Raw genomic sequence first — 25,708 nt, forward strand, 5'->3', positions numbered from 1 at the left:
TCCCAGCAACTCTTCTACCTCTGCTCACATCCACATGGATGATCATTGCAACAAGACAACGACAAAACGAACGCCACAGACACAAATGAAAAGAAACAGGGTAAGCTTATGTAATTTAATTTATCCAAACACATCATGCAATATTCACAATAAAACAAACAACAACCCCCTCATAATTCATACAAACATGCATGCAAATAACGACCACTTGACCCTGACTGTCCGGACTGTATGAATCTTGTGTAGCTACGACGTTCGTGCACCTGGGTGATGTAGTAACTGGGATGCCCTCAACAGCTGTCATCCAAGGTGATAGCGTCCTCCTCGAGCTAGGTTGGGCCAAAGCGCGAAGATGAAGCTATGGAGGTGGAATTTGTGCGGAAGTAATGGATATGGTGGTGGGCTCACAATGTTGGTGAGTATTTGTGGTAGGATGGAGGTGTTTGATGGATCTCCGGAGAGGTTGGGCCAACTCTAGAGAAGGGTTGTTAGAGGGACCTCATGGGATGCTCTAGCCTTGACTTGAGACAAGATATGTTTGCACACATTTTGGCATAATAACATTCAAATTCATCAAGTGATTTTACAAGGAAGGAGACCCTTCTATTTATAGATAAAGGTGTCTCCAAAGTAGACAAGAAACCCTAAAAACTATCCACTCTTAAAGAGACATGTGGCAATCCTCTTTTACAAAGTTTCTCCACTCTTAGAGTGCCATGTGGCAATCCACTTTTGTAAAGTTCCTCCACTCTTAAAGTGCCATGTGACAATCCACTTTTGCAAAAGCTTTCCACTCTTAGAGTGACATGTGACAATCCACTTTAGGAAGAGTTTCTCCACTTGGAAAGTGACACATGGCCACTTCCTTTTTAAGAAGTGTCTTCACTAAGAGCTTGCCATGTGGCCATCATGTCCCATGGTGGGACACACTCTTTTAAGCTAATATTACAAACCATACAATACTTGGCCCATTATACAAGGCCTTAAAAATATACCCTATACTACTTGACCCTTAATACAAGGTCTAGAAATACTTCATGATAGCCCAAGTAAATAAGAGTTTAGCTCCTTCTTTTGGAAATGATTTTAATCCTTCTTGAATTTGTTTGGCCATGCTTCTTGTGATTGGACCCTTAGCTAGGAGTTTGTCATCACAAGGTTAGTCCGTTCCATCCAAATTAACCATAAGGACTAGGACCTCCTGCCATTCCCACACGTGACTTACTCCTCTCTACATGAGAACGAGTAATCATGGAATATCAGGATGAACCGCCAACTAAGATTTGCCCACATTCATACTTTACCAACCAATAACCAAATTCTGAGATATTCCTCCCTGAAATACTCGTTCATAATCAATTATTTCATACACATCACATCACAATTCTTCTCATATTTAATCATCTATACATTTACATAGTAAGAGATCATACACTTCTATTATAACATAAGAACGACTGGAAAACGCTTCTTAAAAACTGACGAAACTGGGCACTACTCACCTACCTCAATCAACCAACTCCTAAAAGTTCAACCGAACGCTACGGAGCCTAGACCGAGTACTAAGTCTCGAGGCCGAACACCTTTTAAAGACCAACATTGACTTGTACGAACAACATACTGATGAGAAACTATGGGGTAACAACGCTATCTAGTTTGAATGAAGACTTTGATTCTAAACACAGTAATACTATATTACGGGGACGAGACCCAGTGCTTGGTTTTAAGACCGAGCTCTGTAGAAAACCGGATACTATTTGAACGAGTGCTGGTCCAAGACCAAGGAATTATCAGGAACGAGCGCTACTGAGACTGAACTCATGGTCCAAGTCCGATCGCTAATAAACTTACCTAAAACAAATGAATATAAATCTATACAATTGATCCACCACTTATTCTGAATGAAAAGAACGACAACGCCTAAGACCTTAAGTAGTATGTAACACATTTAACTAAACTGTTTAGGAAGTCTAAAGAAGAACTCCACTTAAGCCGAACACTCATTATACATCTCTATCATTATAACACGAACCCCACTAACGAAATTCCTTGTAGAAGAAGAACTTAATGTAAACGGACGTTTAAAGAGTAACAAAATGGTTAATATGAACTCTAGGTCAAAGTTTAACTAATCCTATCTATTATTACAGGAAGATTCTTGTACTCTATCCCCAAGATCTTGAGAACTAAGGTAAGACTAGGTACTCCCAAGAGAACCGAACGCTCGCTAATAACGTTCGTCCATACTATCCCATATTGAATATCAATTCTAACTCAGTTCAATTCACAACATACATCAGTCATCCATCCAAACTTTCAAAACAACCAACACATACATATTTCATACTCAACCAATAATTCAAACAACATGTCATACAACACTCTAACGTTCAACAAGAATATAAATCAAATTATATAAGCTTCTCTTACCTCGACACGTGAACGAACGCTCAAACTAAGCAGAATAAAGCTTCCCTCTACCACAGAACTCACGTTCGACGATCACGTTGTTAGGAATAATGAACTACGGAGAAAACTAGAAACACTCAGAATACTACCATCCACTCAGGCGACCATAACTAGAGTTGCATGCAAGACTTAAACGTACGTACTAGAGAGAAAGACACTCACCAGCTCAGAATTACAAACTGATCGGTTCAACTGGAAGCTGTTGACGCCGAGAGTGCTTCAACGGTGCTTGAGAGGTGATAGGAGAAGAAATGGTAAGGTTTTTCTTAGAGAGAAGGAGGAGAAAATGTATTCAGCAGTTTGGAGAAGAAGAAAGGCATGCAGAGAAGTGACACGATATTTTAAATTTTGGCCTTAAATACTGCGGTCGTCAAAAACGAACGATCATTCCCATGCATCCACATGTTATCCACTAACTGAGACGATCACTCACTTCCTGACACCTGAATCCCACTACTTGGGATTTTTGGATGCGTTTTTTTTTAATGGGTCTGACAAATAACTAAGTAAAGGAATTTGAACACTTATTGAAAATCTATTACATCTAATGGATATTAATTTTGTAAATTTTAATAAAGAAAATTTTATAAAATGAATTTTAAATTTAATTTAATCTTATAAAATGACGTTTATACTATATAAATAAATTTATCTTATATGTGAGATATTTAACAAGAATTTAGTTTGTTTATTTTTTTTTCATAAACATTACTTTAAGAATTTTATTAAGTACAGAATAAGAAAATTCAAAACTAAATCAGTTACTTGACAACTTTTAACAACTATATTCATGTTACCTAAATTGACCTGTAATTTTTGAAATAGAAATAAAACAAACTTTTTTGCTCAAATTGTCATGTAGGTCAAATCACGACGGATGGTACCCATGGAAGAAGAGTCACATTAAAATCTAGCACATGAAATTATATTATTATTATTTTTATAGAAACTTATTATCTTGTAACATTTTGTTCAAGAAATTTTTTGATTTGATAACCGATTTGTTTTCTAAACAACTAAACCAGTAATGTCTTTTAATAATAAAATATTAAATTGAGTTATTTAATTAAAGGATTATTAAAAAATTAATAAAAATAGTTGTAAGATAATAGGGAACCTTAACGAATTTTTTAAATTCTCTTAAATAATTCTCTCAAAAATCGATTAAAGAATTTATTTAACCCGTTTTCAAAAATAAAAAATTTATTTAATTAGTTTTGGAAATTTGGTTAATAACAGCTTTAAAAATCGATTAAAGTTTTAGTAGTTTTTGAAATCTATGAAACTTTTAATCAACTTTGAAAGCCGATTGATTTTTAATAAAAAAAATAGAGCTAAATTTTGGAAATACAGAAAAAAAAGAATATATAAGATTATTATTAAAAAAATTAAATCGAGTTATTTAATTAAATTATTATTAAAAATTAATAAAAATAATTGTAAGATAATATGGAACCTTAACGATTTTTTAAAAAATCGGTTAAGAAATTTTGTTAACTAATTTTCAAAAATCGATTAAACATTTAAGAAATTTATTTAATTAGTTTTTGAAATTTGATTAAGAATTTTAATAATAAAATATTAAATTGAGTTATTTAATTAAATTATTATTAAAAATTAATAAAAATAGTTGTAAGATAATATGGAATCTTAACAATTTTTTTAAAAATTGGTTAAGAAATTTTTTTAACTAATTTTTGAAAACGGATTAAAGAATTTATTTAACTAATTTTAAAAAATCAATTAAGAAATTTATTTAATTAGTTTTCGAAATTTGGCTTTAAAAATCGATTAAAGTTTTAGTAGTTTTTGAAATCTATAAAACTTTTAATCAACTTTGAAACCGAATGACTTTTAATGAAAAAATAGAGTTAAAGTTTTGGAGATACGAAAAAACAAATGCATGAAGATTTTTTTTTCTAGCACTTTGTCTCATAGGTATAATTTATTGAAAAGTGTAAGATTACAAAAAAATTCAAGTGGGATTTAAATATTTTAAGTTTTATTAAATTTTAATTAATAAACAGCGTAGGTTTTTAGCATTTCTCATGATATAGTTGTGACTTAAATCTTAAGAGTTAATTCTAGGCATTGAGAAAACCGTAATAAGTTTGAATAATTTAGTTAATTTAAAGAAAAATGTTAAAAGAATATAAATTAAATTTAGTATTTATTAAAAATTAAAATGGTTTTATTTGTGATGTTTGGAGCTAAGAATGAATATAAGCCACAATTTGAGATTCGAAAAGTGGTCCATTTTGAAATATTTAATGAGTTTTATTGGTGTTTGGAATAGGAAAGGGACCTACTTTAGATGCATACTTCTTGTTTTCTTTTAATGTCATTTCATTTTCATTTTAGATATACCTCTCTTTTTTTTTCAATCATTCAACCCTTGAAAATTTCGTATTCCAATTTCATGATTATCATACATAACTAACGTTTTCCTTCTTTTTTTTTTTTTAAAAAAAAATTGGTGTTTAATTTCTTTTTATCCCAAAAGTGATATAAAATGTCTAATAAATATTATTATAAACTAATAAATTCTAACAAAATATTATATTTATGTTAGAATATCAGTCAAAACAATAAAACAATCAAACTCTATCAATAAATTAAATTATAGTTAATTATATTAAAAATAATGTAAATGGAATAATAGTACATAATTTTTTAATTATAGAACAATTTAGGTTTTTTTTCTTATAAAAATTAAAATAAAGAAATAATAATAATAAGTATTTACAAATAAATTCCATAATTCCTTCTGTCCATTATTTCATTAATTTTTAATATTTTTAATTTGACTCTTTATTAAATTAAAATATTATTCTCTATACAATTAATATCTAATAACATATATATCTTTAATCACAAATTTATCTAATCCCTTTAATAAATAAACTAATAAAATATAATAATCTTAACCCATTTAATTATTATTATATATATATATATAATTTAAATTGCTAATCACATCTAATTTCTTTATAAACATTTTTTAGTTTTTTCCTATAGAGCTTTATATGTCCAAAATTTCTGAGTAATAGGATACTCTTTTGTTTCTACTTTTACATGAATTAGCATAAATTATTTGGATTAATAGTTTATTTCATCTTATTAATTTTAAGTACGATTTCAATTTTGCCATACTATTTTTATTTTTAAATTCATGAAAATAGGTTTGTTTAGTTTTTCAAATTAAATTGATGAAAACGCTTACTAGGAATTATTTGAAACTGTGTGACAAGTTAATAATATTTATCATTATTCTATTTTATTAATTTAATAAAATAAATTAAAATATTATATTTTTGAAAAAAAGTATTATTTATTTGAAAATTGAAAAATGATTATCTTTAAGTTATTTTAAAATCAATTTCACACAAATAGACTGTTATATATTTTCAATTTCTATGTACTTTCTTCCCTAATTTTTTTGGGTTGGATGTTGTAGTTTGGGGTTGGGAAGGCAAGAAAGAACAACATCAGAAGATTCTTCTTCATAAATTCAGAACAATCAATGTAAAAAGGGGAATCTGTAATTATGTAAAATATCAGGGGCACCTTGCAATAATGGAGAACTTTTATTTCATATTATAATGAAAAATTCATAAAAACTTATTTGCTTAGCAAACAACGGAAAGCAAAAAATATTATACAATGAAAACTAATAAATAATATCAAAAGTATGAAATGGTATAAAAAATTATAGAACATTTTTGTGTGTGTGTATAACACTTTTAATAAAACAACAAATTATACTCTTTTTATTCTGTTTGTGTAAATTAAAAGTGTTAAAATTAAAATGATGCATAATTCAAAGAAATAATAAAAAAAATCTTATTTTCAAAGAAATAATGAATAATTCTGCCAGAGATAATTTCGAAGATTAAATTGGTAGTTACTAATTAGTTTCTTAAAATCAGTAATGGACGATTGCAAATCCGGTTCAGTGTTAGAGCGGTTGAATCGAACCGAATTGAACCGTTTGGTAGAGTAGGCAAGTAATAACAGATCAGAACAGAAGATCACCACTCTGTGAATAAAATCGCAAAGAAAGATAAGCTGGCTTTACCTCACCCGCCTGTAGCACGATTCCATGGCACTCTCCTTTCGGTCCGTCATCCAACCCCGCGTCACCGATCGGTCACTCTTTCAGTTTCTCCCTTCCAAGCCTCCTCCTATTCCCCCACCGTCCGTTCACCTCCTTCCGCTCACACGCCGCCGCCGCCGCTTCCTCCTTTACTGCGTCGTCGACGGCTTCTCTGACGACGCCGTAACCACGCGCAACTTCAACCGCGGATTCACCGTCATCGCCGCCATGCTCCGCCGCATCGAGCTCCTCGACAACTCCGCCATCTCCAAGGGCGTGTCCCCCGCTGCGCGCGACTCCATGAAGCAGACCATCTCCACCATACTCGGCCTCCTCCCCTCCGACCACTTCGCCGTAACCGTCACCGTCTCCAAACACCCCCTCCACCGCCTCCTCTTCTCCTCCATCGTCACCGGGTAACGAACGAACAACAACTATCTTCTCTAATTAATTTGTTTGAGATTTCTTTTCTCGTTCAATTCAATTGCTACTCTAGTACCAATTTCGTGGCCGAATCTGTTCAAGTGTAAAATTATTGTTTTCGATGAATTTCTCCCTTAACATTCGTAGACCTAGAAAATAAGAAGTTAAATGAATTTAACTTTTCTCCTGAGCTAACTAGCTAAAATCAACTTAGATATTTCATCTTTCAAAGAAGTTTGATGAGAGAGATTTTGTAATAGACATGTACATGAGTTGATTTTAGATTATGAGAGAAGCTTAATTCATTTTATTTTCATCTATTTCATGTTTTAGCACTCTTAATAGAAGAAAATAAGAAAGTAAAACTCAAATTAATCTGTATAAGAATTGATTTTGGATTACGAGATAGAAGCTTAATTCATTTTATGGATTTCATGTTTGAGCACTTGTAAGAGAAGAAAATAAGAAGGTAAAGTTAATTGAACCGTTCTTGTGAGCTAACAAGGCTAAATCAACTTGTTTACTTAATGTTTCAAAGATGTTGGATGTGAGAAATCTTGTAAACGACAGTTGCACTAATTGATTTTAGGTTAAAAGAGAACAAAATTCATTTTATGATGTACCTCATAAAATAAGAAGGTAACATGAACTGAACTACTTCTCTTATATCATCACGAGCTTAATTCATTTTAGCTCATTAGCTCACGGAAGGTTCAATTCAATCTAGTTTCTTGTTTTTTTTTTCTTCTCTAAGTCTTTGTTTTGTTTTGAAAAAATAGTTTATAAGCCCTTATGAAGGAAAGGGGACAACGAATTGAGTTGAATTTCTTTATAAATTGAGTTTCTTGCTTAAACAACACTGGGGAAGATCAATGCATACCTTTTTTTTGTCATTCTATGAGTGGTTATGGAGCTTTATATTAAGACAAAAATTTATACTTTTCCCAGAATTTAAAATGAAATTATGCACCTTGAATTTTGAAGAAGTTAGGTAAGAGAATTTTTGTAGAAGTTAAAGTGGTCAAATTGATTTCGACCCATGGGAAAAGCTTCGTTTTGTTTTGTTCTTTTCCCCTTGTAAGTACCTTGAAAGAAGTTTATCCGCCAACATTCAAAACAGTGACACAATGAAAAAATGTATGATAAATTTAGTTATTATGCTTTTTAAGATAATATCACGGTGAAAATATGATTTTGGGAGGGGCAATCACTTGATAGTTTATGTGCTAGATTGAAGGATTTTGTTTTCATTGAACTTTTATTCTCTTCCTTGTTAGGTATACTCTGTGGAATGCAGAGTACAGGATGTCTCTGGCAAGGAATCTGGATATATCTGGTACCAGGGATGAGGGATCGGATGGTGGAACACATTCGGGGGTTTTTGAGGTGAAGGATGGAGCAAAAACAGAGGGTAATGAGAAAATGGAGGTTTTTAATCATTTTGAAAATTGCAACGGCAATGGTAGCCTGAAAGAGTTTGGTGATTTGCCTCCTCAAGCTTTGAGTTACATCCAGCAGTTGCAGTCTGAGTTGACAAGTGTGACAAAGGTAGCTCTTTTTCTTTTTATTTAGTCCAATTTTCTAAACACAATGATTGCTGATTAGCTGCATTTATAAATGTTTTCTTCTTATGTGTACGCCTGGTAAGTTGGATTTTGAGTTGGAGTATTTGGAATTTGGAACAAGGATCTCATATTGATGAATGAACTATTATTTAGAACATGTCAAATATATTCTTCTGTTCCTGCCAAATATACGTGGTACATCATGATTTCTATTGATAGTCACTTTTGTTTGGGATGGGGGATTCTGGAGGGGAAGGGAAGGAGATAACTTTTCATTTTTAAGTTGAGAGAATTATGAAATGATGATGGTTTAAATTGAATAATGAATGAACTTGTTTTGTCATTTTTTTATAAAATTTCGCAATCAAGGGGGAATTTAACGTAAAAATGAAGAAAAACTTCCTCGTCTCTGCTCTTACTTTCAGTCTCTTTAGTCCGTGCTCCTCCAAGTGGACGGAAGAAGTGTTTTATAACTCTGGGACCATTTAAAAGGAAAGCTCAAAGAATGAAAGTTGACGTAGATATGTTCCTTTTGTTTTCAGGAGCTGAATGCCCAAAAGAAGGAAATGATGCAATTAGAACATGACAAGGGAAACTGGAACAATTTGTTGGAATATCTTCGATCTCTAGATCCTGATATGGTAATGTCTCGCTGCTTGTATTTATTTTGTATTTCCTTGCAATTGAAAGTTTGCATGAAGTCCTTTCCCTCCCCCTCTCTCTCCCTTGTTTCCATTAATTTTGGCACTGTCACTCGTTTCAGTTTATGAATCTTGTGCTGTGTAACTTGTGTGGCAGGTGTCTGAAATGTCTCGACCTTCCTCAGTAGAAGTGGAGGATATAATTAACCAACTTGTTCGGAACATATTGAGAAGATTCTTTGGAGATGATGCTAATAACTCTAATGTAACGGAAAAATCAGTTGAAGGAAACCTGGACAATCACTCAGACAGTAGTGAGGAGTTTAGTGATACGTTAACCACTTCTCGGGATTACCTAGCAAAGTTGCTTTTCTGGTTAGTACATTTTATTTTCATTGTCCTTTTTAAACTGTTAGTGTAAATTTGAATTATTCATATTCTAAAATTAATTACATACATTAATGTTATCAAAACTTGATTATCCATTGAACCGGTGAAAACACCACATTTACATTTCAAATAAGATTTGAATCAATAATAAATAAATGTTAGAAAAATATTTATTCATAAACTAATATAAAATTATCTTTTAAATATTTATTAGCCTGTTTGACCCAATTTATGAACAATGATATACATGATTCTTAAAATTTGACCCAATTTATGAACAATGATATGCATGATTCTTAAAATCGTCCATACATTTTGTGAGCACATGTAGACATATTTTCCTTACTTTTCTTAATGAGTAGAACCCTTAGTTACTTTAGCCTATTAAGTGTTTTTGTGTGTAATCATCTGAAGATTTGTTTGTGTTGGCAGGTGTATGTTATTGGGTCACCACTTGAGAGGGTTGGAGAATAGACTGCATCTGAGTTGTGTCGTTGGACTGTTGTAGGGAAGCTCATAGACATGTATATTCTTTTCTTCCTCTTTTTCTATTTATATCCCTTCTCCCTTCTCATAATTTTTTTTTCGTTCAATGAAAAAGTCTTAGTGGGAAATAAATAATCTCCTTGCTCCTGGCTCTCTTTCTCTTGATTGTGAATACTCATTTATGGGTCTTACTCTATACTTAGGTTGTATGAAGTGATTAATCTTTTTTAAATAATTAATATTAGATTAAGTAAAAATGAAACCCTTGTTTAACATACCTCATTGGTTTATAATTTAAAATTAAAAGAAACTATTATTTTAAGTATGCTTATATAAAATTGTCTAATTAAAAATTACAATGAAGATAATAAACAAATATATTTCCTTACTGTAAGTGGAAACACGTTTAAATATTTGTCTTAACCTTTTTATTTTAATGAAAAAATATTGTTAAAATTAAAAAAAGTGAATATGCATAAAACAGTTACATTTTGTTAATTTTTATAATATCTGTGATTTCCATTATAGTAACTAATAAAGCTAATTGTATTTATAAGAATAAAAATAATAGAAGAGTAGTTACACAAAACACAATTTAGGCTGTGTTCGCATGAACCGAATTTACTGTTCATGCGAATTACATAGCGAAGAATTGAAGGTTACGTCGTGTTCGTATGAAAGGATTGGCGAGGAAAAACGCGGACGAATTTGCAGGATTCATCCAGTTTTCATCACCCGCGGATGTGAGAAGATTTGCACTGATTTTAAGTGAAATGTCGAGTGTGCCCCGAGCTTTATATTAAATTCCACGTACGTAAATGGTATCCAGATAGCACAGTGCACCGAATAACCGATTACATGAAGGGTAACCGATTACATGGTCAAGGGTACATATCAATAACCGATTCCAAAGCTAAGAAAAAAGTTAAAACATGCACTGTGGTTTCACGAGAAAGAAGCAATGCACAGAGTAAAGTGGATGTAGCTTGGTGAAAGAACAAGCTTGGTGAAAGAAGAACAGAGTCAGCAGCACGCGTACTCGGTTACAAGATAGCGTAACCGGTTATGGTTGGCGTAACCGATTACAGCAGCCATAACCGGTTACAAGGTGATTCAGGTTTTTCGAAGAAACCCGTATTCGGTTACAGAGGCTTGTAACCGGTTACAGTTTTCCAGAACGTGTTACAGACCGGCTCCGGTTGCAGGCGTGGTGTGCATGAGTTGGTCCCTTTTGGCAGGTTGTGGTGTGTGAGTTGGTTACACATTCATTCGTGCATGGCTTCCTTCGTCGTTGGTTAAGTGCAGGGTGTTAAGGTTGATGCATGGAGGTGGTGGCACCGTTGGGGTTGTAGAGAAGACAGCACATGATGGAGGGTGATGGAGGGTGGTTTGGTAGCACTACCCTTGGAGGCAGAGACTGAGTTACGGATGACATGAAGAAGGGGATGCGTGAGGGGAGGGACATGTGTTCCATGGAGAAGAAGATGTTGATGGGGATGGAGTTGGAGAGGAGGAGGAGTACGGTGGTGTGGAGGTTTTAAAAAACTGTTTTTTAACGTGTTAAAGCAGGCAGAGTTGGAGTTCAAGGATTTTGTTTATTTCTGAAGCAACATGCTAACCATGTCTTGCAGGTTTATGTTTTGGACTGAGAGGTGCATTGGTAAGCTTTCCTCTCTAATCATAGTTGTTTGCAATCAGGTTGGAAATTTTCCGATGTTTGTTACATCTTCAGTTGTTCATTTCTTTTCTTCTGTTCTTTAATACATACGTAATAATAATGCTTAAATTGCTTTCATTATTTCATTCATCATTATTTATTTTGCAGATGGATATTACTGTTATATCATTATTCTTTTAGTATACAATTTTGGCTTTAAAATAATACGAGGCTTGTTAATATTTTAAAGCAAACAAAGTATTATATGGTTGTTTTTTACGCAGGTAACAACAATTTTTATGTGCAAATCTTCTAAATTAATATGCCATTGTGATATGTGAAATTTATATATATTTGTAAAAATATATGCTTTTGACACATTTTTTCTAAAATGGCAATGAGTTGGATTACAAATACTTTACCTACAACTCGATTTATAATAAAAAAATTTGTCTTGTTATAGGTTGAATATTCATTTAGAAAATATTTATAAATGTTTTAAAGTCTACACTGGTAAATAATCACAAATATTTTAAAACATATATATTTTATAAATTTTTAAAATAAAATTACAAAATAAAATATAAAATATAATATATAATATAAATTTACTTTAAAATTCTGAAGCAACATGCTAACCATTGTATTTCTCAAACAATATTTGTATGTTGAATTCATTCAACTTTTTTTTAGGTCGTGTGATATTATAACTTAGTACTTAATTGTGGTTGTTTGATTAATGTTAATCATTCTCACATTTGACAAATAAATTGATATCACTTCGTACTTAATAATGTTACAATTGAATTCTACAATTTAAAATACATTCATTTTACTACAATTTAATTTTTATAATTTTTAAAAATTAATTTTTACAATTTTTCATAATTTTTTTCTCTTTTTAAACATTTATACAATTAAATATAACATTACAAAATAACATTTTATAATACTTTTATAAGTAGGGGCAATTTGGTAATCTTAATTTTCTACCAATTAAACAAATTTTTAAAATTTATCACATCAATCAAATCCTACACTAATTCTCACAAACTTTACTTCCAAATCCACTCTCAATTACCCTCAAAAAAACAACAAAAAAATTACCCTCAAATCTACTCAAATCCATTCAAATCATATTCCCCAAATCATCTCCCCCAAATACCCCCAAAATAACACACCCTTAGTATTAATTATGTTTATAAGGGTACAAAGGAAAAAATATGTATATACTAAATATTAGTTCGAAACTTTTTTATATAATAATTATTATTGTTTGGGAACGTAGGTTTGAAGTCAACGGTACAAACAAGACTAATCTGATGTCAAAATCTACTTTAATCATTATTTATTTTTAAGATGTTTATATTAAAGTTAATTATTTTGATAGATTTGACTCTTTGATTTTGATAATGATTTATTTATGGGTCGGATTTATGGTTGATCCGACTATCATTTGATATAATTATATATAAGTATTAAATGTTAAAACTATCTAATTAGAAAATAACTCCAAAAATTATTACAACAAAATGTACTTGTTCTATCTTTACGGTATTGTCAATTTGTGCAATTTTTTAAATGAGTTTTTTTTTTTACTTATCTATCTTTTCAAAATATAAATAATAATTTTCTTCTTATTCAAATAAGTCCTAAATATTTTACAAACTCATCACAAATAAAAGGCAATAATAATACAAATTATACAAGAAAGTTAAAATTACTTTTAATATAACTCATTTCCCCGTCAAATTTATTATTTAAAAGATTAAAAAGCTTTATTTTTTCAATATTAAAAAACCTAAAAAATTGTTTTAAATTTGGAGTATCTAAATCAAAATCACCCTGAATCGAACTACAATTATAATTAAACATTTTCCAAATGTAGCACGTGATAATTAAACATTTTCCAAATGTAGCACGTGATGTGAATTTGGTTTGGCCAATGTTGTTTAGCTTTTGTTATGTGGAAGCAGACACATTAGCCAGCAAGACATTGTTCCAATATTCTATGTTTTGACATGTGCCATACTTATTAATTGTAGGGTCCTAATGTCATATAATCATATTTCTTCTTCTCATTTATATCTTCTCTTCTCTCTGTGACTTACAGCTAAGTAATAACTACCATCTTTTCTTTCAGAGAAATCTATTGTCACCCACAATAAAATAAATATTTTTTTTCTGTACCATGGACCAATAATTTAGACCAACATTCTCTTATAATAGTTTTAGAATTTAATTACATTTTAACTTTTATATTTAAGGTAATATTTCTCACATTTTGCCTTTATACTCTTATTCATTTTTATCAAAATATTAAATTTTACAGAAATCATTTAAATACGATAATTTAATTTACAGATATAATACTTAATATTATTTGATGGGTGTTTTTGTTGTGGTCTCATACAAACTATAGTATAATGATAACGAATGATGGGGGACTCAACTTTAACTATTTTCTTCCCATTTAAACCTTTATAATTACTGGGATTCCTGTTATTTTGCATTCATTTAAATCATTTCAAAATAATTCCTTGACATACATTCTAATTTCATAATCAATTATTTAATAAGGAAATTATACTCTTTGTATTAAGATCATGAACTTAATCAACTAATCATCTTAAATTCTTAACTTTTAAAATCATTAGGTGAATTGTTTTGAAGTCGTTTCCGAGTTGTTCGTTTTCATAATTTTTTAAATTTTTTTATCAATTTTAATAATTTGGAAAAAAATGCACTATTTTGATAAAATGGATAAATTTCATAAAAATATAAAAAAAATTGTGATAACTTAGTATAATTTTATTATAAAAAAATTGTGTCATGATTGTATTATATAAATCGAGTCAAAAAGTTATACTAAGTTAACAAAACTTGTTCATTTTCATAATTTTTTAAAATTTATTCTCAATTCTCACTCTTTTATACTATTTATACATGGGATAGATTTTTCTCGAATAAGTCATTCTCTTTCAAATTAAATTAGTATTTCATTTTTAATTATTTTAATTAAAAGTTAGATAAGAAGTATTTGTGAAAGAGATTTCGAGCAAATCATGATCCTTAAAAAATACTGTTACTTATGGACAATTATATCAATGTGTTGAAGGCATAAAAAATAATCAAATTAAAGGAGTGAAGAACATATTGCCATAATGAAGTTGAATGGGATGAAATGGTGAAGGGGAGAAGAATCGAAAGAAAGTGCTTTCAAGACATAGAGAAAAGAATGCCTACACTTGACATAATGTGAGTTTTAAAGCATTTCATTTATGTAATTTTTCTTTTATTTTATTAGAAGGGGGAAAAATATTCAAGTGTAATGACAAATTGTGAATACAATTTCAAACATTATGAGAACACCATAAACATTAAGAAATGAAAAATTTAATGTTGGTTATAGCAATTTGAGTCATCCTTTTCATTTATTTCTTTTATTTTATTCTTGATAATTTACTTTAGTGTAATTTACATTTTTACAAAATTTTCATCTCCACTTTCTTCATCTATTTTCTTTTCAATTTTATCTTTTTAATCTATCTATCATTTCATCTCTAAATACAAAAATTATAAAAAGAAATTGATTGTTGAAGATGCCTGAATTCTTAATTAAAATATATATTAAAGAAAGAATTTAGTGATTTAAAAATATTTGTAACATTAATTCATAATACGAGTAAACTATTAATTGTAAATAGTAAATTTATAGACACTAAAACACTCTAATATGTTTTGTTGAGTTAGTTTATTTATCAACATTTTAAATAATATGGAAGCATAATCATAAAAAAACACAATATATAAAGAAATTTACACTTAAAAACCATTTTCAAGGATTCAAGTGTAAAATTGAGAGTTTTATAATGATTAAACTTACAAAAATAACCATATACAACAAAGAAATTTACACTTAAAAACACAATATATAAAGAAATTTACACTTAAAATCCATTATCATCAAGGATTCAAGTGTAAAATTGAGAGTTTTATAATGGTTAAACTTAGAAAAATAACCATATACAACAAAGAAAAAAAAGTAAAAAAACTTATAATCTCCTTAAAATTTTGAGCAAGAAATAATAATATTATTTCTTATATAACTTCATTCATTTATTTTGGATAAGAAAATATATTAAACGCCTATCTCATTTCCATTGAACTTATACGTCTTGTAACTCGTAAGCTAAACAAACAAATGTTTTTATGCTATTCTTTAATCGTAACTAAAATTTGAGAGAACGATTTAATACAACATTGATTACACAACTAATGAAAATGAAATTTCGTTATTTTTTGATGGAAAAACAACACAAGCAACTTAATAAAATTCTTCAAGTAAAATTTTTCACTTTATAATTTACATAATCCTTTAATGAAAATCCAATTAAAACTTCAATTTTGATTGGAAGAAAGTACATCAAATTTTGTCTAAACTCAGTATATCCAATTGCATCGACATGTTCCCTGTGATATATTCTTTGTAACTACACTATTGAAAAACTATGAACAAACATTACAAAATCTGTTGATTGTTCTGTCTGTCAAAAAAAATCAGAACAGATGAATCAGATAAACCAATATAAACTTATGTCTAAAATGGCGAATGCATTGTAGCAGTAGCAATTCTCTTATGCTGAGAAGGTATATAGAGATCGTAAGGTGCCCAGAGAAAGTCCACTGAGCAAGGCTTCTTAGCATCAAGCCTTGTCCATGGCTTCCCTTTCCCACTCCAATGCAGCAAACTGACAGAACCAGGATGCAAAGTTCTGCAACTGTTTCTAACATTATCCCCTCCAAGACCATGTTGGTTCCATCTATGATCAATAGCCTCAACATCACCACCAAAAACTAACAAAAAAGGAGGGAGTGACCCTAACTTGTAGATCCTTCTCTCCTTTTGAATCTCCATCCACTTCTCAATCTTCCTTGTGTAATCACCCTCTCTCCACCTCAACAAGTCCATCACCATCACCCCAGTGTTGAAGTAGCAAGGCCTTTTCCCTTCAAACACCTCAGAGAACTCAGCACTGGACCAAAACTCATAGGAGAAGTATCTGGTGAAGTTTGCATAGCAATATTCAGGAGCACCAATCACCCTTGACCCTGTCAATGGAACCTTCCAAAGCTCTTGAACATCACCAACAACTATAACATCAGAGTCCAAGTATATAACCCTCTCAATGCAGGGATCAAGCAAATCAGCCAGGTAAGTTCTTGCATAGTTAAGCGGGTTGTCAAGTGCTTCCCTGATGGAAGGAGATATCAGGTTGCCAACAAGACTTTCCTCAAACACATAAACTTCAAACCTCAAGGAAGGAAAGGAGGTTTGAACAATCCTTTCAAACTCATCCCTGCTCTCCAATCTTGCATCTGATGCTATGAAGTGAAAGAACAGATTCTGAGGGCAGGAAGTGTGTTTCAACACAGAGTGCACTGCAGCAATGGACCCTCTCAAGTAGTGCCAATCAATGGTCATTGCAATATGCACAAGTGAAGGATCACATGAAGATGCCATTGGAACATTGCTTGAATCAAGCAGAGTACACTTTTTCTGGTTTCTGTATTCAGGGGCTTCTCTGAATTGCACAAAGGAATCAACTTCAACCTCAGTTTCATAACCAGCAAAAGATCTAATTCCATTGGCTGGAAACAGAAGAAAGCAAGCTGTGAACACAAGCACAAAAAATCTAGAGAGAAACATCACTATTCACTATTCACAATTCACTGTTCACCAGTACCCTTTTCAATGAAAGAACAAAACGGATTGAGAAAAGAGAAATTGAGAGAATTGGATTTGAAAAAGCAAGAGAAAAGGCAAAAGGGTATGTTTTTATATACATATATAAACAAATGGAACACAAGAACTGAAACGCGTTTGTGACAGATAAACGCGTTTTCTTGTGATGTGGTGTGACCGAGTAAAATAAGTTCTACAAGGAACCTTCTTATTATGTGTGTTTCTACCATTATTACCTTTGTGTGTGTTTTGAATTATTCTATGATCGAAAAGGTGAAGAAGAAAAACATCGGTTTCACCTTCGATGCTAAAACGTTTCCACTTTTTGAGTGAAAAACAAAAACCGGTTCCCACTTTCGGTTTGGTTCATAATGCATTGAAGTCAGATACCACTGTGACCACGTGCTTTGAATTTTCATCACAGTACATTGCACTTTATTTATTATTTTCCAGAATTCTATCTTATTTAATATTCTTGGTTGGATACAAGGAACGTGTCTAAGTTCAACAATATTAATGTAAGAGAAATTTCAAATTTTATTCTCCGTCTTCACGTTTTTATCTCAGTTTTAAAAAATACATTTTAGTTCTAATCAATTATTAAAAATGAGATTTGTACATGTTTATACATACAATATTATATAAAATTATTTCTAGACAATACAAACCTTTAATATATTTCTTAGAGACATATATATATATATATATATATATATATATATATATATATATATATATATATATATATATATATATATAACATGATGCTAAACATTAATGGTTTGCTTGATAATCACTTACAAATAATAAATATTTGAAAATAAAATTTTTGTATAATATTAAAATTAATTTTAATATTACTCTTTATAAAATTATTTTTTTACTCTTTATAAACATTTTTACAATTAAATATTATTATTTTATATTACTTTAATAATTAAGAGCATTTTAATAATTTCAATTTTTATTAATTAAACAATTTTTTTTATCTATCACATCAATTAAATCCCACACTAATTATAGTAAATTTTATTTCCAAATTCATCCTCATTTACCTTCAAATTTATTTAAATAAATAACAATCAATTCACTCTCAAATTCATTCACTCACTCTTTCCTAATTTCTCTCTTTCAAGTGAAACACAGTCTTAGTCTTACCGAGCTTGCTATAAGATAATAAATAAAAGTATTTTAATTTTTTTTAAAATAAAAAACATTATACAAATACTTTTAAGAACTCATTTTGGATAGTAACCTTAAGGTTTAATACCTCTTTTGGTCCCTCGCAAGGGCTAAATGTTCAATTGGATCCTACATTTTTTTAGAAGTTCAATGTTGTTCCAACTTGTGTAAAAAGTGTGTAATTAAATCCTTTTTGGTAACGGTGTTAATTTTTTAACGGGCCAGCTGACAGGATGTACTGAAGTTTGCAACGTGTCTAGGGAAGGTTAATACGTGGCTGTGTGAGGTTAATACGTGGCTGTGTGAGGGTAAACGTGTGTAACCTAGTGGTGGCGCACGTGCAGCGGAGGCAAAACCCTCCATGGGTTGTCGTTCTCAAATGCGGAGAAGAGGGAAACGACCCCCTTTTGCGAACAAAGAAGAGAAAGAGATGGGAGAGCTTAGCGCTTTGCGCTGCAACTCGCGACGGTCGTCGTTGGCGTCGGCAGCAGCGGCGAGGACGCAAGATGGGAGATGCTCTCACGCGCAGAGATGAGCGAGGAGGAAAAGGGGATCTGAGGCTGTGGCCAGCGGCAGTGGTTCCGGTGGCGCTTGAGGTCGCCGTCGACGCTGAGACCGGTAGAGGTGGTGGTGCGGTGGCTGGTTCGAAGAAGTGGCGCGGTGGCCGTCTGGGTGGAGGTTAGCGCCTCCGGTTATTGGAATCTCACCTGGGTTCTAATTGATGCATTCACACCGTTAGTAGTTGGATTCCAATTCTAAGATGAGCAATTCTCACTCTGAAAATCATGCAAGTGATTTATTCTTTGTAATTTCATCAATTAGTTAGTTGTCTGTAATAGCCTAGTTGGTCTGAAAGATAGAATTATCTATATGCAGGATGAATTATCTTAGAATTCTTTGTAATTCTAAGATGAGAAATTCTCACAGGCATTAAATGTTCATATTTGAAACTTAATCACCAACGATTGTTTGTAATGATTTATTGTAAACTCAATATTCTAAGTACTGGAAATGATATTTCCTGAGCTGCTGAAGAACGAAAAGGCTTTGGAGCTGTTTCTGATCCCGCTTTCAAAAAAAAAAAGAAAAAAAAAACATTGCCATGTAAGAACACTATTGCCTCACACAGCCATGTTGTAAACCCTAAACACAGCCACTGATAACCTTCCTCAGACATGTTGCAAACTTCAGTACACCTGTCAGCTGGCCCGTTAAAAAATTAACGCCGTTACCAAAAAAAATTTAATTGTATTTACTTCTTAAAAAATGTAGGACGCAATTGAACATTTGTCCCCTTTCAAGGGACCAAAAGAAGTATTAAACCTAACCTTAAAAATAAAAGAAATGTAAAGTCTTACATTTTTGAATTTAAACTTACAGGAATGATTGAGTATGTGAAATTTTGTAATTGATTTTTCAATGTTTTAACAGTTAAAATAATATATAACTTTGTCTCTCTCCATGCCAGTTTCCAATGCATCAAAGCGTGTTTTATTATTTTATATTACAGTTTTCTAGAATTTAAGTTAAATTTCATGGCTTTCGTCAAATGTCAAAGCATAACAGTCAACTATGTACAAACAGAAAACCTTAGTACTTGTCTGACTAATTTTATGTACATGTACATTTCGATGTGCTGCGTGCTTGCTTTTATCAAATATTATAAAAATGTCAGTAGCCTTTTTTTTATATATACAGTGATGATAATATATTATGATTCATATTCATAGTAAATTAAAATAAAGACTGTCATAAGAAACTGTATAAAATAACATCAATAATGTATATGCATAAAGTCATATATAAGCGAATTATGTAATAATAGAAAATAAAATGTCATATATATATATATATATATATATATATATATAATTGTTGTTAATTTTATCTTATTCACAATAGAAACATGTTCTTTGTAATAAAAATATAATTTAAATACTTATTATTATTATTTATTAAAATTGTGTATATATTTAAGTTATTTGCATGTGAAAAATATATTTATGAAGCTATCATGTTTAAATCATATTTGTGAATATATAGTTCGAATGTTTGTTAATATCCATTGTATATATTAAAAAGAATATTTCTATTAACATATATTTATGAAAAATTGAAATGTAATGTACAAATTATTTAAAGTATATACTTCCAAATTGTAAACTCAATATTTATGCGTAATAAAAGTATTTAACTAGTATTAAAAAAATCTAAATTGCAATTTTGTCTCCTCATTAATTTCCAATTCTTGATTTTTATTCTTAATTTTTTTTTCTCGATTTTATTTTTTAGTTTTAGTAAATCCCTATTTTTTTTGTTTTTTTATTTTGAGAAAATTAGACTTAATATACCCATTTAAGGTACTATGAAGAAGTATTTAATGGATTAAAATGTAAAATAAAAACTAAATACAAACACAAATCTTGATTTGTCAAAAACTCTGAAATTTCTAAATGTAAAAAGTAAAATTGTGAGAAAAAAAATTAGTAAATGAAAGCCCTAGATGAAAATGAAAAGAAAACTAAAAGTGTAATTTCACTAAGAATGTTTGTTGAATGTCGAAATAAAGAGGGTGAAAATATAGTTTATTCTTTAACTAATATGTTTGACAAAATTGCAGTTGAAACATGAAATTTCTGTCTAAAACTATGGTAGTAGAAATATTAACTATCATGTTTGGTCTTAAACCATGATTAAATATTTTAACTATATGATTTCAGAAATTTAATCAAGTGATAGAATAGACTAATCTGTGTTGGATTTGGAATGAAGTTTTTTTTTTTTTTTAATTTTATAAGACCCCAAAAAGACTAACAACCCCACTTTCTTGAATTGAACAAAATCTTGGTTCTATTGTAGCTTTCTCCATCAAGATTGTTTTGCCAACAAAAAGTTCTTCCTATTAGCCAATGTTAATTTAATACAGATTGTTTCTGTATGTGATCAAATGCATCTTATTTCGCTTGTCCAACTTCCTTGCACAAGTCATTATTAGTTATTCACTTCACTTTTGTCACCCTTTCTTAAACTTGAAGATGATCTTTGGAAAGTATTTTAATATCAAAACCAGCAAATACTTGACAGTTTAACAATAAATGCATATTAAATATAATTAACATATCACAATACTTCAAATCTATATTTGTAAATTTCATAGTAGACTTCAAATTAAGACCGATTTAATTACAATCTAACTTATAATAATCATATTTTAGTTTAATATAATCGTCTTTAACTCTAAGTCATGTTTAAGTTCTAACTGATGACACTGCTCGATTCATGATGCTTAACCGACCGGATGCGGGACTGTTCGGTTTTAGCATCTTGAACGGTCATATGATACAACCATGTTTAATATGTAAGCAACTAGTCTTCACAAAACATTCATAAAGAAAACAAGTTTTATTTTTCATATAAGTTGAAGTTGGATATATAGTGCACTGCAATTCTACAACCAAATAAAAAAGCAAGAATCATTCAAATTTGAATCTTCAAAGTTAACTATCTTTTCTGCATTAGCATATGACTAAAACAATGGTAATGCAAATCAAACTTCCCAAAGATCTAACTAGTTTATCTGCTTGGTTTAAACCTCTACCTATTTACTATTATACTCATATTCTTGATTGATGAAACTTGATCTCCTAAATTTGATCTTATAAATCAAGCGAAAGGAGAAACATAACATTTACATGATGTTTTCCAGAAACAAAATCTGTCATCTAGAACCTAGCACCCTGTACTCATACTGAAAGATTGTGCAAAGGGGAAAGCCTTGACTCCCATGTCGAATCCAACATTGCCATCTGCATGATCATACGGTTTTCTGCAGCCCGGACATCGGCTGTCTGCTTCAACAATCTTTTTGTGACAAAATAGGCAGAGATGGAACCCACATGAACAAGGAAGAAAACTTGAGTCTGTCATGTCTAAATCTTCATAACAGATGGGACATTGAGGAGGTTGTGACATTATTGTTTGCCATGAAAAAGGTACAGTTTTGTGGTTACCATGCCAGTTTGTGTTTAACTGAGAACCATGTTGCTTTGAGAGGTTTGGCAAACCCTGAGGCCGAAGAACATCGTCAGGTTTCCACGCTCGACGGTTTGGATGTGATTCATGAACCGCTGATTTGAACTCTGGTTTTGTGAAATCTGCTGTGAGATTCTTGGCAGCCTCTTGAACTGGAGAAGATTCTGAAACCACAGAACATAGATTATCATTTGCATATAAAGCATCAGCTACAACCTCCCAGTCATCTAGGCTTCCATCCATTTCTTTGTCACTGACATTCCCTGATAAACAAGCACTCATGCTGCTGCTGCTGCTACTCCCAGAGAAATCACTCCCTGACTCATCAAGATCAACACTATTTTGAACGGAACTATTTATAATGGATCCTGAATCATTACCCTGGATGCAAGAGCCTTCAATATCCTCTCCTCTTTTCCTTCTATTTTCCTTGATTGATGATTTATTCTCCTCAATGACAATGTTCTTTGATGAAGGACAATGATCAAGCCTTCCATTTGAGTCAACTTCACTTCCCTTTTTGACTAACACAGAACAATGTAACAGTGACAGACAGATGAACAAAATTTAGTATCTTCCAAAGGATTTTGAAACAATTCATTAATTATTGTTTATACCTTCTTTTAAGTTAAGATATAATAATATGAACATTCTTACACTCCTTTAATGAATAAAATGCAGTCTAGCTTTACTTTGTTTTAGATTTCACGTACTCATATTCATAGTGAAATACGAAACATGGTCACATGATGCATCAAATATGTGAGATAAGATTACCAGCCCTGCCAAACCTAACCATGCCAAGCTATGAAGATCCACTCAGTTTTAAGGCTACATTTTAAAAGTTCATACAAAGAAGATCTATCTATATTATATGTGTGCAATTACATTAAAAAAAATTGTAACCTTGAAGATTGATAGAGCAAAAAAGTTGTTGGAAATGAAATACAACACTATCCACGTATCACCTCACAACTTAAGCTACATGGTAGCAAAAAGAAGGAAAAGTTTGTATAATTTCATGAAACCTCTGAAGTGATTAGTGTAATTTACTCTATAAAAAATAGAACATGTCAAAGTCTTATTGAAAGTACTTTGGTGATATTTTTAAACAATTCAGGACATTTGCACACAACTACGTGATTTTTCTTTTTGTATCAGATCGATTGCATGTTTTTATTAAAGTTTGAATAGGCCAAAAAGGTACTTTGCAAACTTTAATCCAAACAAATCCCAGGTTAAGAAACCATAGATGAAACCAATAAAGTAAAGACAAAAGCACCAGCAAGAAAAAGAGACAAACGATGTCATTTGTAGAGAATTAACAGAAAAAAAAGAATCTGCAAATTAATTCTATCTGTATAAAATTGTTCATACATTCAGCATTAGAAAAGGGAGAAAAACAATACAGAAAATTCAATGTCAATGATGGATTAATGAACATGAAAACAGCATCCATTAGATGAACAATTTGCAGGTGAAAATGAAGATCATAGAGGTACCTCGAGAAAGCCATTGTTCACGCCGAACATCAAGCTTGATTTGCTTCAGTTTCGCAGACCCATTTGTCTGAACAACCACAATGCCATAAACCAACAAAAAATTGAAACAAAACGAAAATCACAAACACCATAAAAAAAATGAAAATTTCAAAAGCAGAAAATGCCAGAAAGTAAAATTGCTATACCCTTGATACCATTTGTCTGAACATTCACAACGCCAAAAGCCAATTAAATGGGAAAATTAAAATTTTCCAAACCATGAAAAAGAAAAAAAAAAGATTTTTTCCCCAAAAACTAGAAAAAAAGATGAATGAATAAATTGCTACCCTTTGATGCCCAACAAAAGAGAAAGCAATGCAATGTATCAATGCCTTCACGGGTTAACAAAAAATCACATCTTTAATCCAACAGGTTACAAATATTAGGTGAGAAAATGGTTTGAAGAAATACAGAGAAATGGGATAGTCAGAGAGGAATAAAGGTTACCCTTTTCTTCTTCGTGGAGAGTGAAGGATCAGATATGGAAGCAGAAGCCATTGAAATGAATGAGATAGATTGTGATAAAAGGAAGGACAGAGAGAGAAAGAGAGAGGTGAGGAAGATAGGAAGGGAGTGGAAGTTACAAAAAGATGGTTTGATTCTCTTCTATTTCTGTGTTTGCATCAACGTGGCTTAGTAATCACCATAACCTCCATATGACATTAGGAATTTGATTGGAACAAAAACATTAAAACTTTGTTTCTGTTAAAAAAACAGTACAACTTTGATTTTGTGTTGTTTAAGGTTCTTTTGGGCAAAATTTAGCAACTAAGTTCCTATTTGACAATAGGTACTCTCAGATGACAGATAATTCAGTTGATGAACAGATAATATACTCTTGATAGAAGTTCATCTTATGACTATAAATTTATAGTTGGTAAATTAGCTGACTGAAATTTAGAAATATTATAATTAATTAAATATTTTTTTCATCCAAGACTAGTCTAGTTTAATCAATCAATAACCAAGTATAATAATTATAATAATATAAAACCTATCAGTCACCATTTTATTTTTATAAGTGTCTAACACATTTTGTGTAATTGGGATATTCTGTTTTCAGCTAAAAGAAATATCTATTTAAGTTCCAATAGAGAATAATTATCTTTACGAAAAGAATCTTGGAGAGCCTTCAAAATTAAGGAGCTCTCAAAGACCAATAATATCTATTAATTTTTAAAAGTAATATTTTCAGTTTGTCAAAGTTATCCCGATTATTAAGGTTTAAAAATCATTATTTACTGATAAAAACACACATATTCATAATATTTGGTAAAGGCAAATAAATAAAAAAAATTAACGTTTGAAAGAAGTAATAAAATATCATATAGAAAACCAATTTTTTATAAATTATATTTTAAAGTAGGATTAACTTATATTTTAAATCACTTTTTCAAAGACACTTAAAACATTGTTCTGTTAAAAGCTAACTACAAAAATGTCACCATTGTGTAGTCTTTGTCCAAGCCAAAAATGTCAC

General features: G+C 30.8%; 3 protein-coding genes across 3 annotated transcripts; 1 reads left to right on the forward strand and 2 right to left on the reverse strand.

Moving 5' to 3' along the window:
• Positions 1-6,498: 6,498 nt before the first annotated feature.
• On the forward strand, positions 6,499-10,221 carry LOC108343842 (uncharacterized). The gene is made up of 5 exons (XM_017582249.2): positions 6,499-6,981; positions 8,266-8,536; positions 9,096-9,194; positions 9,352-9,569; positions 10,017-10,221. The coding sequence occupies exons 1-5, from the start codon at positions 6,572-6,574 to the stop codon at positions 10,090-10,092; spliced, it is 1,074 nt and encodes a 357-aa protein (XP_017437738.1). The 5' UTR covers positions 6,499-6,571; the 3' UTR covers positions 10,093-10,221.
• Positions 10,222-16,176: 5,955 nt separating this feature from the next.
• Positions 16,177-17,718, reverse strand: LOC108344890 (probable galacturonosyltransferase-like 10). Its single transcript, XM_052866837.1, has 2 exons — positions 17,475-17,718; positions 16,177-17,379 (listed from the first exon to the last, which is right to left on the reverse strand). The coding sequence occupies exons 1-2, from the start codon at positions 17,701-17,703 to the stop codon at positions 16,328-16,330; spliced, it is 1,281 nt and encodes a 426-aa protein (XP_052722797.1). The 5' UTR covers positions 17,704-17,718; the 3' UTR covers positions 16,177-16,327.
• A 4,397-nt stretch (positions 17,719-22,115) lies between these two features.
• Positions 22,116-25,674, reverse strand: LOC108344856 (uncharacterized). Its single transcript, XM_017583373.2, has 3 exons — positions 24,676-25,674; positions 24,190-24,256; positions 22,116-23,211 (listed from the first exon to the last, which is right to left on the reverse strand). Exons 1-3 carry the CDS (start codon positions 24,724-24,726, stop codon positions 22,385-22,387), a joined length of 945 nt encoding a protein of 314 aa, XP_017438862.1. The 5' UTR covers positions 24,727-25,674; the 3' UTR covers positions 22,116-22,384.
• Between the last annotated feature and the right edge of the window lie 34 nt (positions 25,675-25,708).

This window comes from Vigna angularis, chromosome 8 (genome assembly GCF_016808095.1).
Source record: "Vigna angularis cultivar LongXiaoDou No.4 chromosome 8, ASM1680809v1, whole genome shotgun sequence".
Classification (NCBI taxonomy): Eukaryota; Viridiplantae; Streptophyta; class Magnoliopsida; order Fabales; family Fabaceae; genus Vigna; species Vigna angularis.

Excerpts from the sequence above, each read along its gene's own strand:
- LOC108343842 (XM_017582249.2), top strand. The coding sequence starts at position 6,572 with ATGGCACTCTCCTTTCGGTCCGTCATCCAACCCCGCGTCACCGATCGG. Across the intron at positions 6,982-8,265 it reads TTCTCCTCCATCGTCACCGG|GTATACTCTGTGGAATGCAG; the intron begins GTAACGAACGAA and ends CTTCCTTGTTAG. Across the intron at positions 9,570-10,016 it reads CTAGCAAAGTTGCTTTTCTG|GTGTATGTTATTGGGTCACC; the intron begins GTTAGTACATTT and ends TTGTGTTGGCAG.
- LOC108344890 (XM_052866837.1), bottom strand. The coding sequence starts at position 17,703 with ATGGTAGAAACACACATAATAAGAAGGTTCCTTGTAGAACTTATTTTA. Across the intron at positions 17,380-17,474 it reads TTGTTCTTTCATTGAAAAGG|CCAATGGAATTAGATCTTTT; the intron begins GTACTGGTGAAC and ends TTCTGTTTCCAG.
- LOC108344856 (XM_017583373.2), bottom strand. The coding sequence starts at position 24,726 with ATGGCTTCTGCTTCCATATCTGATCCTTCACTCTCCACGAAGAAGAAA. Across the intron at positions 24,257-24,675 it reads TCTCCACGAAGAAGAAAAGG|ACAAATGGGTCTGCGAAACT; the intron begins GTAACCTTTATT and ends GTGGTTGTTCAG. Across the intron at positions 23,212-24,189 it reads TGAACAATGGCTTTCTCGAG|TCAAAAAGGGAAGTGAAGTT; the intron begins GTACCTCTATGA and ends GTTCTGTGTTAG.